Source organism: Dendropsophus ebraccatus, chromosome 11 (genome assembly GCF_027789765.1).
Source record: "Dendropsophus ebraccatus isolate aDenEbr1 chromosome 11, aDenEbr1.pat, whole genome shotgun sequence".
Taxonomy (NCBI): Eukaryota; Metazoa; Chordata; class Amphibia; order Anura; family Hylidae; genus Dendropsophus; species Dendropsophus ebraccatus.
In genome coordinates, this window is record NC_091464.1 from 3256954 (window position 1) to 3270088 (window position 13135).

A 13135-nucleotide genomic window follows, 5' to 3' on the forward strand; every position below is an offset into this window, starting at 1 on the left:
CTCCTCTGTGTATTATCCTCCTTATAGATGGCTCCTCTGTGTATTATCCTCCTTATAGATGGCTCCTCTGTGTATTATCCTCCTTATAGATGCCCCCTCTGTGTAGCCCCCTTATAGATGCCCCCTCTGTGTAGCCTCCTTATAGATGCCCCCTCTGTGTAGCCCTCTTATAGATGTCCCCTCTGTGTAGCCCCCTTATAGATGGCTCCTCTGTGTATTATCCTTATAGATGCCCCCTCTGTGTAGCCCCCTTATAGATGCCCCCTCTGTGTAGCCCCCTTATAGATGGCTCCTCTGTGTAGCCCCCTTATAGATGCCCCCTCTGTGTAGCCCCCTTATAGATGGCTCCTCTGTGTAGCCTTCTTATGGATGCCCCCTCTGTGTAACCTCCTTATGGATGCCCCCTCTGTGTAGCGTCCTTACGGATGCCCCCTCTGTGTAGCCTCCTTACAGATGGGTCCTCTGTGTATTATCCCCCTTATAGATGACTCCTCTGTGTATTATCCCCCTTATAGATGACTCCTCTGTGTATTATCCCCCTTATAGATGACTCCTCTGTGTATTATCCTCCTTATAGATGGCTCCTCTGTGTATTATCCTCCTTATAGATGGCTCCTCTGTGTATTATCCTTATAGATGGCTCCTCTGTGTATTATCCCCCTTATAGATGGCTCCTCTGTGTATTATCCTTATAGATGGCTCCTCTGTGTATTATCCCCCTTATAGATGGCTCCTCTGTGTATTATCCCCCTTATAGATGCCCCCTCTGTGTAGCCCCCTTATAGATGGCTCCTCTGTGTATTATCCTTATAGATGGCTCCTCTGTGTATTATCCTTATAGATGACTCCTCTGTGTATTATCCTCCTTACAGATGGCTCCTCTGTGTATTATCCTTATAGATGGCTCCTCTGTGTATTATTCTCCTTACAGATGACTCCTCTGTGTATTATCCTCCTTACAGATGGCTCCTCTGTGTATTATCCTCCTTACAGATGGCTCCTCTGTGTATTATTCTCCTTATAGATGACTCCTCTGTGTATTATCCCCCTTATAGATGACTCCTCTGTGTATTATCCCCCTTATAGATGACTCCTCTGTGTATTATCCCCCTTATAGATGGCTCCTCTGTGTATTATCCCCCTTATAGATGGCTCCTCTGTGTATTATCCTTATAGATGGCTCCTCTGTGTATTATCCCCCTTATAGATGGCTCCTCTGTGTATTATCCTTATAGATGGCTCCTCTGTGTAGCCCCTTATAGATGACTCCTCTGTGTATTATCCTTATAGATGGCTCCTCTGTGTATTATCCTCCTTATAGATGGCTCCTCTGTGTATTATCCCCCTTATAGATGACTCCTCTGTGTATTATCCTTATAGATGGCTCCTCTGTGTATTATCCTTATAGATGGCTCCTCTGTGTATTATCCCCCTTATAGATGTCTCCTCTGTGTATTATCCCCCTTATAGATGGCTCCTCTGTGTATTATCCCCCTTATAGATGGCTCCTCTGTGTATTATCCCCCTTATAGATGGCTCCTCTGTGTATTATCCCCCTTATAGATGGCTCCTCTGTGTATTATCCCCCTTATAGATGGCTCCTCTGTGTATTATCCCCCTTATAGATGGCTCCTCTGTGTATTATCCCCCTTATAGATGGCTCCTCTGTGTATTATCCTTATAGATGGCTCCTCTGTGTATTATCCCCCTTATAGATGGCTCCTCTGTGTATTATCCCCCTTATAGATGGCTCCTCTGTGTATTATCCCCCTTATAGATGGCTCCTCTGTGTATTATCCTTATAGATGGCTCCTCTGTGTATTATCCTTATAGATGGCTCCTCTGTGTATTATCCTTATAGATGGCTCCTCTGTGTATTATCCCCCTTATAGATGGCTCCTCTGTGTATTATCCCCCTTATAGATGGCTCCTCTGTGTATTATCCCCCTTATAGATGGCTCCTCTGTGTATTATCCCCCTTATAGATGGCTCCTCTGTGTATTATCCCCCTTATAGATGGCTCCTCTGTGTATTATCCCCCTTATAGATGCCTCCTCTGTGTATTATCCCCCTTATAGATGCCTCCTCTGTGTATTATCCCCCTTATAGATGGCTCCTCTGTGTATTATCCTCCTTATAGATGGCTCCTCTGTGTATTATCCCCCTTATAGATGGCTCCTCTGTGTAGCCCCCTTATAGATTGCTCCTCTGTGTAGCCCCCTTATAGATGCTTCCTCTGTGTAGCCCCCTTATAGATGGCTCCTCTGTGTAGCCCCCTTATAGATGCTTCCTCTGTGTAGCCCCCTTATAGATGGCTCCTCTGTGTAGCCCCCTTATAGATGCTTCCTCTGTGTAGCCCCCTTATAGATGGCTCCTGTGTAGCCCCCTTATAGATGGCTCCTCTGTGTAGCCCCCTTATAGATGGCTCCTCTGTGTAGCCCCCTTATAGATGGCTCCTCTGTGTAGCCTCCTTATAGATGGCTCCTCTGTGTAGCCTCCTTATAGATGGCTCCTCTGTGTAGCCCCCTTATAGATGCCCCCTCTGTGTAGCCCCCTTATAGATGCTTCCTCTGTGTAGCCCCCTTATAGATGGCTCCTCTGTGTAGCCCCCTTATAGATGGCTCCTCTGTGTAGCCCCCTTATAGATGGCTCCTCTGTGTAGCCTCCTTATAGATGGCTCCTCTGTGTAGCCTCCTTATAGATGGCTCCTCTGTGTAGCCTCCTTATAGATGCCTCCTCTGCCAGGCAAACATCTCAGGCACTTTACTTTGTCAGCACCTTCCCCTCCTCTATACAAGCTCCTATCATTATGCCGCCAAACATTAATAGGACCCTCTTAGTGTCCATGTCTTTAGTTTGGCCCCCTTTGTGCCCCTATGTGTAGTTGTGCCCCTCTTTGTGCAAAAAGAACTTTGACATTTTGCCCTTATGAACTGTGCCGCTGCCCCCCCTATTATAGTGTGCCGCTGCCCCCCCTATTATAGTGTGCCACTGCCCCCCATTATAGTGTGCCGCTGCTCCCCCCCCATTCTAGTGTGCCACTGCCCCCCCCGTTATAGTGTGCTGCTGCCCCCCCATTATAGTGTGCCGCTGCCCCCCCATTATAGTGTGCCGCTACCCCCCTTATTATAGTGTGCCGCTACCCCCCCCATTATAATGTGCAGCTGCCCCCCCCATTATAGTGTGCCGCTACCCCCCCTATTATAATGTGCCGCTACCCCCCTATTATAGTGTGCCACTACCCCCCCCTATTATAGTGTGCCGCTACCCCCCCCTATTATAGTGTGCCGCTACCCCCCCCTATTATAGTGTGCCGCTACCCCCCCTATTATAGTATGCCGCTACCCCCCCTATTATAGTGTGCCGCTACCCCCCCTATTATAGTGTGCCGCTGTCCCCCCTATTATAGTGAGCTGCTACCCCCCCATTATAATGTGCAGCTGTCCCACCTATTAAAGTGTGCTGCTACCCCCCCATTATAGTGTGCCGCTACCCCCCCTATTATAGTGTGCCGCTGTCCCCCCTATTATAGTGAGCTTCTACCCCCCCATTATAGTGTGCCACTGTCCCCCCTATTGTAGTGTGCTGCTACCCCCCCATTATAATGTGCCGCTACCCCCCCTATTGTAGTGTGCTGCTACCCCCCCCATTATAATGTGCTGCAGTCCCCCCCTATTATAGTGTGCCGCTACCCCCCCTATTATAGTGTGCCGCTACCCCCCCTATTATAGTGTGCCGCTGTCCCCACTATTATAGTGTGCCGCTACCCCCCCTATTATAGTGTGCTGCTGTCCCCCCCCTGTTATAGTGTGCCGCTGTCCCCCCTATTATAGTGTGCCGTTACCCCCCCTATTATAGTGTGTCGCTACCCCCCCTATTATAGTGTTCCGCTGCCCCCTAGATAACTTGGCCCCTGTCAGCCTAAATCAGCGTTTTCCAACCAGTGACTCTGCAGGTGTCCCATCATGTCCTGCCAGCAGTGCATGATGGGAGTTGTAGTTTTGCAGCAACTGGAGAGGCACATGTTGGAGAGCACAGCACTACATAAACTCTCCTCCTAAATCTTTGTTTCCCAATCAGTGGCTTTTCAGCTGCTGACAAACTAGAACTCCCATCATGCACTGCCAGTAGTATTTGGTGGGAGTTGTACTTTTTTGAAAATCACGTTAGAGAGCACAGGACTAATAAACAGTCCCCAAATCCATGTGACTCTGTTATTAAACTACAACTCCCATCATGTCCTGCCAGCAGTGCAGCCAGTTGTAGAAAGATGCAGGGAGCACTGACCGCACTGATCTGCAGCACGGAGGAGACCGGGCAGGGAGCGCTGATCACACTAATCTGCAGCACGGAGGAGACCGGGCAGGGAGTGCTGATCACACTGATCTGCAGCACAGAGGAGACCGGGCAGGGAGCGCTGATCACACTGATCTGCAGCACGGAGGAGACCGGGCAGGGAGCGCTGATCACACTGATCTGCAGCACAGAGGAGACCGGGCAGGGAGCGCTGATCACACTGATCTGCAGCACAGAGGAGACCGGGCAGGGAGCACTGATCGCACTGATCTGCAGCACAGAGGAGACGCTGGCCGGGCAGGGAACACTGATCACACTGATCTGCAGCACAGAGGAGACGCTGGCCGGGCAGGGAACACTGATCACACTGATCTGCAGCACAGAGGAGACCGGGCAGGGAACACTGATCACACTGATCTGCAGCACAGAGGAGACCGGGCAGGGAGCGCTGATCACACTAATCTGCAGCACAGAGGAGACCGGGCAGGGAGCACTGATCACACTGATCTGCAGCACAGAGGAGACCGGGCAGGGAGCACTGATCAGCACTGATCTGCAGCACAGAGGAGACGTGGGCAGGGAGCGCTGATCACACTGATCTGCAGCACAGAGGAGACCGGGCAGGGAGCACTGATCACACTGATCTGCAGCACAGGAGGAGACCGGGCAGGGAACACTGATCACACTGATCTGCAGCACAGAGGAGACCGGGCAGGGAGCGCTGATCACACTGATCTGCAGCACAGAGGAGACCGGGCAGGGAGCACTGATCACACTGATCTGCAGCACGGAGGAGACCGGGCAGGGAGCGCTGATCACACTAATCTGCAGCACGGAGGAGACCGGGCAGGGAGCGCTGATCACACTGATCTGCAGCACGGAGGAGACCGGGCAGGGAACACTGATCACACTGATCTGCAGCACGGAGGAGACCGGGCAGGGATCGATGATCGCACTAATCTGCAGCACGGAGGAGACGCTGGCCGGGCAGGGAGCACTGATCGCACTGATCTGCAGCACAGAGGAGACGCTGGCCGGGCAGGGAGCGCTGATCACACTGATCTGCAGCACGGAGGAGACCGGGCAGGGAGTGCTGATCACACTGATCTGCAGCACAGAGGAGACCGGCAGGGAACGCTGATCACACTGATCTGCAGCACAGAGGAGACGCTGTCCGGGAGTGCTGATCACACTGATCTGCAGCACAGAGGAGACCGGCAGGGAGCGCTGATCGCACTGATCTGCAGCACAGAGGAGACCGGCAGGGAGCGCTGATCGCACTGATCTGCAGCACAGAGGAGATGCTGTCCAGGAGTGCTGATCGCACTCATCTGCAGCACGGAGGAGACCGGGCAGGGAGCACTGATCACACTGATCTGCAGCACAGAGGAGACCGGGCAGGGAGCACTGATCACACTGATCTGCAGCACAGAGGAGACCGGGCAGGGAGCACTGATCACAATGATCTGCAGCACAGAGGAGACCGGGCAGGGAGCACTGATCACAATGATCTGCAGCACAGAGGAGACCGGGCAGGGAGCACTGATCACAATGATCTGCAGCACAGAGGAGACCGGGCAGGGAGCGCTGATCACACTGATCTGCAGCACAGAGGAGACCGGGCAGGGAGCACTGATCACACTGATCTGCAGCACAGAGGAGACCGGGCAGGGAGCGCTGATCACACTGATCTGCAGCATGGAGGAGACCGGGCAGGGAGCACTGATCACACTGATCTGCAGCACGGAGGAGACCGGGCAGGGAACACTGATCACACTGATCTGCAGCACAGAGGAGACCGGGCAGGGAGCGCTGATCACACTGATCTGCAGCACAGAGGAGACCGGGCAGGGAGCACTGATCACACTGATCTGCAGCACAGAGGAGACCGGGCAGGGAGCACTGATCGCACTGATCTACAGCATGGAGGAGACCGGGCAGGGAGCGCTGATCACACTGATCTGCAGCACAGAGGAGACCGGGCAGGGAGCACTGATCACACTGATCTGCACCACAGAGGAGACCCGGGCAGGGAGCGCTGATCACACTGATCTGCAGCACAGGAGGAGACCGGCAGGGAGCGCTGATCCACACTAATCTGCAGCACGGAGGAGACGCGGCAGGGAGCACTGATCACACTGATCTACAGCACGGAGGAGACCGGGCAGGGAGCGCTGATCACACTGATCTGCAGCACAGAGGAGACCGGGCAGGGAGCACTGATCACACTGATCTGCACCACAGAGGAGACCGGGCAGGGAGCGCTGATCACACTGATCTGCAGCACGGAGGAGACCGGGCAGGGAGCGCTGATCACACTAATCTGCAGCACGGAGGAGACCGGGCAGGGAGTGCTGATCACACTGATCTGCAGCACAGAGGAGACCGGCAGGGAACGCTGATCACACTGATCTGCAGCACAGAGGAGACGCTGTCCGGGAGTGCTGATCACACTGATCTGCAGCACAGAGGAGACCGGCAGGGAGCGCTGATCGCACTGATCTGCAGCACAGAGGAGACCGGCAGGGAGCGCTGATCGCACTGATCTGCAGCACAGAGGAGACCGGGCAGGGAGCACTGATCACACTGATCTGCAGCACAGAAGAGACGCTGGCCGGGCAGGGAGCACTGATCACACTGATCTGCAGCACAGAGGAGACCGGGCAGGGAGCACTGATCACACTGATCTGCAGCACAGAGGAGACCGGCAGGGAGCGCTGATCGCACTGATCTGCAGCACAGAGGAGACCAGCAGGGAGCGCTGATCGCACTGATCTGCAGCACAGAGGAGATGCTGTCCAGGAGTGCTGATCGCACTGATCTGCAGCACAGAGGAGACCGGGCAGGGAGCGCTGATCACACTGATCTGCAGCACAGAGGAGACCGGGCAGGGAGCACTGATCACACTGATCTGCAGCACAGAGGAGACCGGGCAGGGAGCACTGATCACACTGATCTGCAGCACAGAGGAGACCGGGCAGGGAGCACTGATCACACTGATCTGCAGCACAGAGGAGACTCTGGCCGGGCAGGGAGCACTGATCGCACTGATCTGCAGCACAGAGGAGACCGGGCAGGGAGCACTGATCACACTGATCTGCAGCACAGAGGAGACCGGCAGGGAGCACTGATCAGCACTGATCTGCAGCACAGAGGCAGGACACTGTCCCGGGAGGCTGATCGACACTCATCTGCCGCACGGAGGAGACCGGGCAGGGAGCACTGATCACACTGATCTGCAGCACAGAGGAGACCGGGCAGGGAGCGCTGATCACACTGATCTGCAGCACGGAGGAGACCGGGCAGGGAGCACTGATCACACTGATCTGCAGCACGGAGGAGACCGGGCAGGGAGCACTGATCGCACTGATCTGCAGCACGGAGGAGACCGGGCAGGGAGCACTGATATCGTCACTGATCTGCAGCACGGAGGAGACCGGGCAGGGAGCACTGATCGCACTGATCTGCAGCACGGAGGAGACGCTGGCCGGGCAGGGAGCGCTGATCACACTGATCTGCAGCATGGAGGAGACCGGGCAGGGAGCACTGATCGCACTGATCTGCAGCACAGAGGAGACTCTGGCCGGGCAGGGAGCACTGATCACACTGATCTGCAGCACAGAGGAGACCGGGCAGGGAGCACTGATCGCACTAATCTGCAGCACGGAGGAGACCGGGCAGGGAGCACTGATCACACTGATCTGCAGCACAGAGGAGACCGGGCAGGGATCGCTGATCACACTGATCTGCAGCACAGAGGAGACCGGGCAGGGAGGCACTGATCGCACTGATTCTGCAGCACAGAGGAGACTGCGGGCAGGGAGCACTGATCGGCACTGATCTACAGCACGGAGGAGACCGGGCAGGGAGGCACTGATCACACTGATCTGCAGCACAGAGGAGACCGGGCAGGGAGCACTGATCGCACTGATCTACAGCATGGAGGAGCACGGGCAGGGATGCGCTGATCACACTGATCTGCAGCACAGAGGAGGACCGGGCAGGGAAGCACTGATCGCACTGATCTGCAGCACAGGAGGAGACACTGGCCGGGCAGGAGGCTATCACACTGATCTGCAGCACTGAGAGGAGACCGGGCAGGGAGCACTGATCGCACTGATCTGCAGCACAGAGGAGACTCTGGCCGGGCAGGGAGCACTGATCACACTGATCTGCAGCACAGAGGAGACCGGGCAGGGAGCACTGATCGCACTAATCTGCAGCACGGAGGAGACCGGGCAGGGAGCACTGATCACACTGATCTGCAGCACAGAGGAGACCGGGCAGGGAGCACTGATCGCACTAATCTGCAGCACGGAGGAGACCGGGCAGGGAGCGCTGATCACACTGATCTGCAGCACAGAGGAGACGCTGGCCGGGCAGGGAGCGCTGATCACACTGATCTGCAGCATGGAGGAGACCGGGCAGGGAGCACTGATCGCACTGATCTGCAGCACAGAGGAGACTCTGACCGGGCAGGGAGCACTGATCGCACTGATCTGCAGCACAGAGGAGACTCTGGCCGGGCAGGGAGCACTGATCACACTGATCTGCAGCACAGAGGAGACCGGGCAGGGAGCACTGATCGCACTAATCTGCAGCACGGAGGAGACCGGGCAGGGAGCACTGATCACACTGATCTGCAGCACAGAGGAGACCGGGCAGGGAGCGCTGATCACACTGATCTGCAGCACAGAGGAGACCGGGACCGGGCAGGAGCGCTGATCACACTGAATCTGCACCACAGTAGGGAGACCCGGGCAGGGAGCGCTGATCACACTGATCTGCAGCACAGAGGAGACCGGGCAGGGAGCACTGATCGCACTGATCTGCAGCACAGAGGAGACCGGGCAGGGAGCGCTGATCGCACTGATCTGCTGCACAGAGGAGACCGGGCAGGGAGCACTGATCGCACTGATCTGCAGCACAGAGGAGACCGGGCAGGGAGCACTGATCGCACTGATCTACAGCACGGAGGAGACCGGGCAGGGAGAGCTGATCACACTGATCTGCAGCACAGAGGAGACCAGGGCCAGGGAGCACTGATCGCACTGATCTACAGCATGGAGGAGACGGGCAGGAGCGCTGATCACACTGATCTGCAGCACAGAGGAGACCGGGCAGGGAGCACTGATCACACTGATCTGCACCACAGAGGAGACCGGGCAGGGAGCGCTGATCACACTGATCTGCAGCACGGAGGAGACCGGGCAGGGAGCGCTGATCACACTGATCTGCAGCATGGAGGAGACCGGGCAGGGAGCACTGATCACACTGATCTGCAGCACAGAGGAGACCGGGCAGGGAGCACTGATCGCACTGATCTGCAGCACGGAGGAGACGCTGGCCGGGCAGGGAGCACTGATCGCACTGATCTGCAGCACAGAGGAGACTCTGGCCGGGCAGGGAGCACTGATCACACTGATCTGCAGCACGGAGGAGACCGGGCAGGGAGCACTGATCGCACTAATCTGCAGCACGGAGGAGACCGGGCAGGAAGCACTGATCACACTGATCTGCAGCACAGAGGAGACCGGGCAGGGAGCGCTGATCACACTGATCTGCAGCACAGAGGAGACCGGGCAGGGAGCGCTGATCACACTGATCTGCAGCACAGAGGAGACCGGGCAGGGAGCGCTGATCACACTGATCTGCAGCACAGAGGAGACCGGGCAGGGAGCGCTGATCACACTGATCTGCAGCACAGAGGAGACCGGGCAGGGAGCACTGATCGCACTGATCTGCAGCACAGAGGAGACCGGGCAGGGAGCACTGATCGCACTGATCTGCAGCACGGAGGAGACCGGGCAGGGAGCGCTGATCACACTGATCTGCAGCACAGAGGAGACCGGGCAGGGAGCACTGATCACACTGATCTGCACCACAGAGGAGACCGGGCAGGGAGCGCTGATCACACTGATCTGCAGCACAGAGGAGACGCTGTCCGGGAGTGCTGATCACACTGATCTGCAGCACAGAGGAGACCGGCAGGGAGCGCTGATCGCACTGATCTGCAGCACAGAGGAGACCGGGCAGGGAGCACTGATCACACTGATCTGCAGCACAGAGGAGACGCTGGCCGGGCAGGGAGCACTGATCACACTGATCTGCAGCACAGAGGAGACCGGGCAGGGAGCACTGATCACACTGATCTGCAGCACAGAGGAGACCGGCAGGGAGCGCTGATCGCACTGATCTGCAGCACAGAGGAGACCAGCAGGGAGCGCTGATCGCACTGATCTGCAGCACAGAGAGAGCTGTCCAGGAAGTGCTGATCGCACTGATCTGACAGCACAGAGGAGACCGGGCAGGGAGCGCTGATCACACGATCTGCAGCACAGAGGAGACCGGGCAGGGAGCACTGATCGCACTGCATCTGCAGCACGGAGGAGGACCGGGCAGGGAGCTGCCTGATCACACTGATCTGCAGCACGAGGAGACCGGCAGGGAACGCTGATCACACTGATCTGCAGCACAGAGGAGACGCTGGTCCGGTAGTGCTGATCACAACTGATCTGCAGCATAAGAGGAGGACCGGCAGAGGAGCGCTGATCGCACTGATCTGCAGCACAGAGGAGACCGGCAGGGAGCGCTGATCGCACTGATCTGCAGCACAGAGGAGATGCTGTCCAGGAGTGCTGATCGCACTCATCTGCAGCACGGAGGAGACCGGGCAGGGAGCACTGATCACAATGATCTGCAGCACAGAGGAGACCGGGCAGGGAGCACTGATCACACTGATCTGCAGCACAGAGGAGACCGGCAGGGAGCGCTGATCGCACTGATCTGCAGCACAGAGGAGACCGGGCAGGGAGCACTGATCACACTGATCTGCAGCACAGAGGAGACGCTGGCCGGGCAGGGAGCACTGATCACACTGATCTGCAGCACAGAGGAGACCGGGCAGGGAGCACTGATCACACTGATCTGCAGCACAGAGGAGACCGGCAGGGAGCGCTGATCGCACTGATCTGCAGCACAGAGTAGACCAGCAGGGAGCGCTGATCGCACTGATCTGCAGCACAGAGGAGATGCTGTCCAGGAGTGCTGATCGCACTGATCTGCAGCACAGAGGAGACCGGGCAGGGAGCACTGATCGCACTCATCTGCAGCACGGAGGAGACCGGGCAGGGAGCACTGATCACAATGATCTGCAGCACAGAGGAGACCGGGCAGGGCGCACTGATCACACTGATCTGCAGCACAGAGGAGACCGGGCAGGGAGCACTGATCGCACTGATCTGCAGCACAGAGGAGACTCTGGCCGGGCAGGGAGCACTGATCGCACTGATCTGCAGCACGGAGGAGACCGGGCAGGGAGCACTGATCACACTGATCTGCAGCACAGAGGAGACCGGCAGGGAGCGCTGATCGCACTGATCTGCAGCACAGAGGAGACACTGTCCGGGAGTGCTGATCGCACTCATCTGCCGCACGGAGGAGACCGGGCAGGGAGCGCTGATCGCACTGATCTGCAGCACAGAGGAGACCGGGCAGGGAGCGCTGATCACACTGATCTGCAGCACGGAGGAGACCGGGCAGGGAACACTGATCACACTGATCTGCAGCACGGAGGAGACCGGGCAGGGATCGATGATCGCACTAATCTGCAGCACGGAGGAGACGCTGGCCGGGCAGGGAGCACTGATCGCACTGATCTGCAGCACAGAGGAGACCGGGCAGGGAGCACTGATCGCACTGATCTACAGCACGGAGGAGACCGGGCAGGGAGCACTGATCACACTGATCTGCAGCACAGAGGAGACCGGGCAGGGAGCACTGATCGCACTGATCTACAGCATGGAGGAGACCGGGCAGGGAGCGCTGATCACACTGATCTGCAGCACAGAGGAGACCGGGCAGGGAGCGCTGATCACACTGATCTGCAGCACAGAGGAGACCGGGCAGGGAGCACTGATCGCACTGATCTGCAGCACAGAGGAGACCGGGCAGGGAGCACTGATCACACTGATCTGCACCACAGAGGAGACCGGGCAGGGAGCACTGATCACACTGATCTGCACCACAGAGGAGACCGGGCAGGGAGCGCTGATCACACTGATCTGCAGCACGGAGGAGACCGGGCAGGGAGCGCTGATCACACTGATCTGCAGCACGGAGGAGACACTGGCCAGGCAGGGATCGTCTCCTCCAGACAGCAATGATGGAGTAATGGACACAGAGCTGGCAGGACTGGGCCCCTAGGGGCGCTGTGGGTAAGCCGGGTGCTGACGCCGGCCCCGTCATACACACATGGGCTGACCGCCATCTTGACGTTTCGGTGACCTCTTTATGACAATTACTACTGTTTATGTGGATTGTATAAATCACTCACTTCTTGGACTAATGGCTGCTGGAACAGCGGGATTAGAGGATTCGTCCGGGGGATGTCAATGTGAATCTACAAGACAAACAGGCAGATATGATATACACAGCAATATTACAGCAAATATACAGAAAGCGTGAGAAGGGGATTCCAGAGGGAGCTGTCAATCACACATTAGGCCCGCCCACATGACTACTTCGCCCAGGAAGAGACTAGATTTACATCAATTAGACGTAATCCTTGAACAGCTCCCTCACACCTACATATCCATCCGTTTCGGCCCTCACGTTCTCTAACACAATGACGGCCTCCCCCTAAACCTTAAGCCGTGTGCAACAGAATATTAAAGGGGAACTCTGGCTGATTATAAAACGATAATTTTTCACCAGTGTTGCAATTTAATTTAATTTGTAAATTTGTGTATTACTTATCAGCTTCTGTATGTCCTGTAGGAAGTGGTGTATCTTTTCCAGTGTGACACAGTGCTCTCTGCTGCCACCTCTGTCCATGTCA

At 56.5% G+C, this 13135-nt stretch overlaps 1 protein-coding gene across 1 annotated transcript in view; it reads right to left on the bottom strand.

Annotated features, from left to right (window-relative positions):
• The window catches only part of TBC1D22B (TBC1 domain family member 22B), a 72675-nt gene that overhangs the window by 19276 nt on the left and 40264 nt on the right, over nt 1-13135 (bottom strand). Inside the window, exon 7 of the mRNA XM_069945421.1 lies at nt 12632-12697. Coding sequence (XP_069801522.1) covers nt 12632-12697 — 66 coding nt within the window. The remainder of the gene's footprint in view (nt 1-12631; nt 12698-13135) is intronic.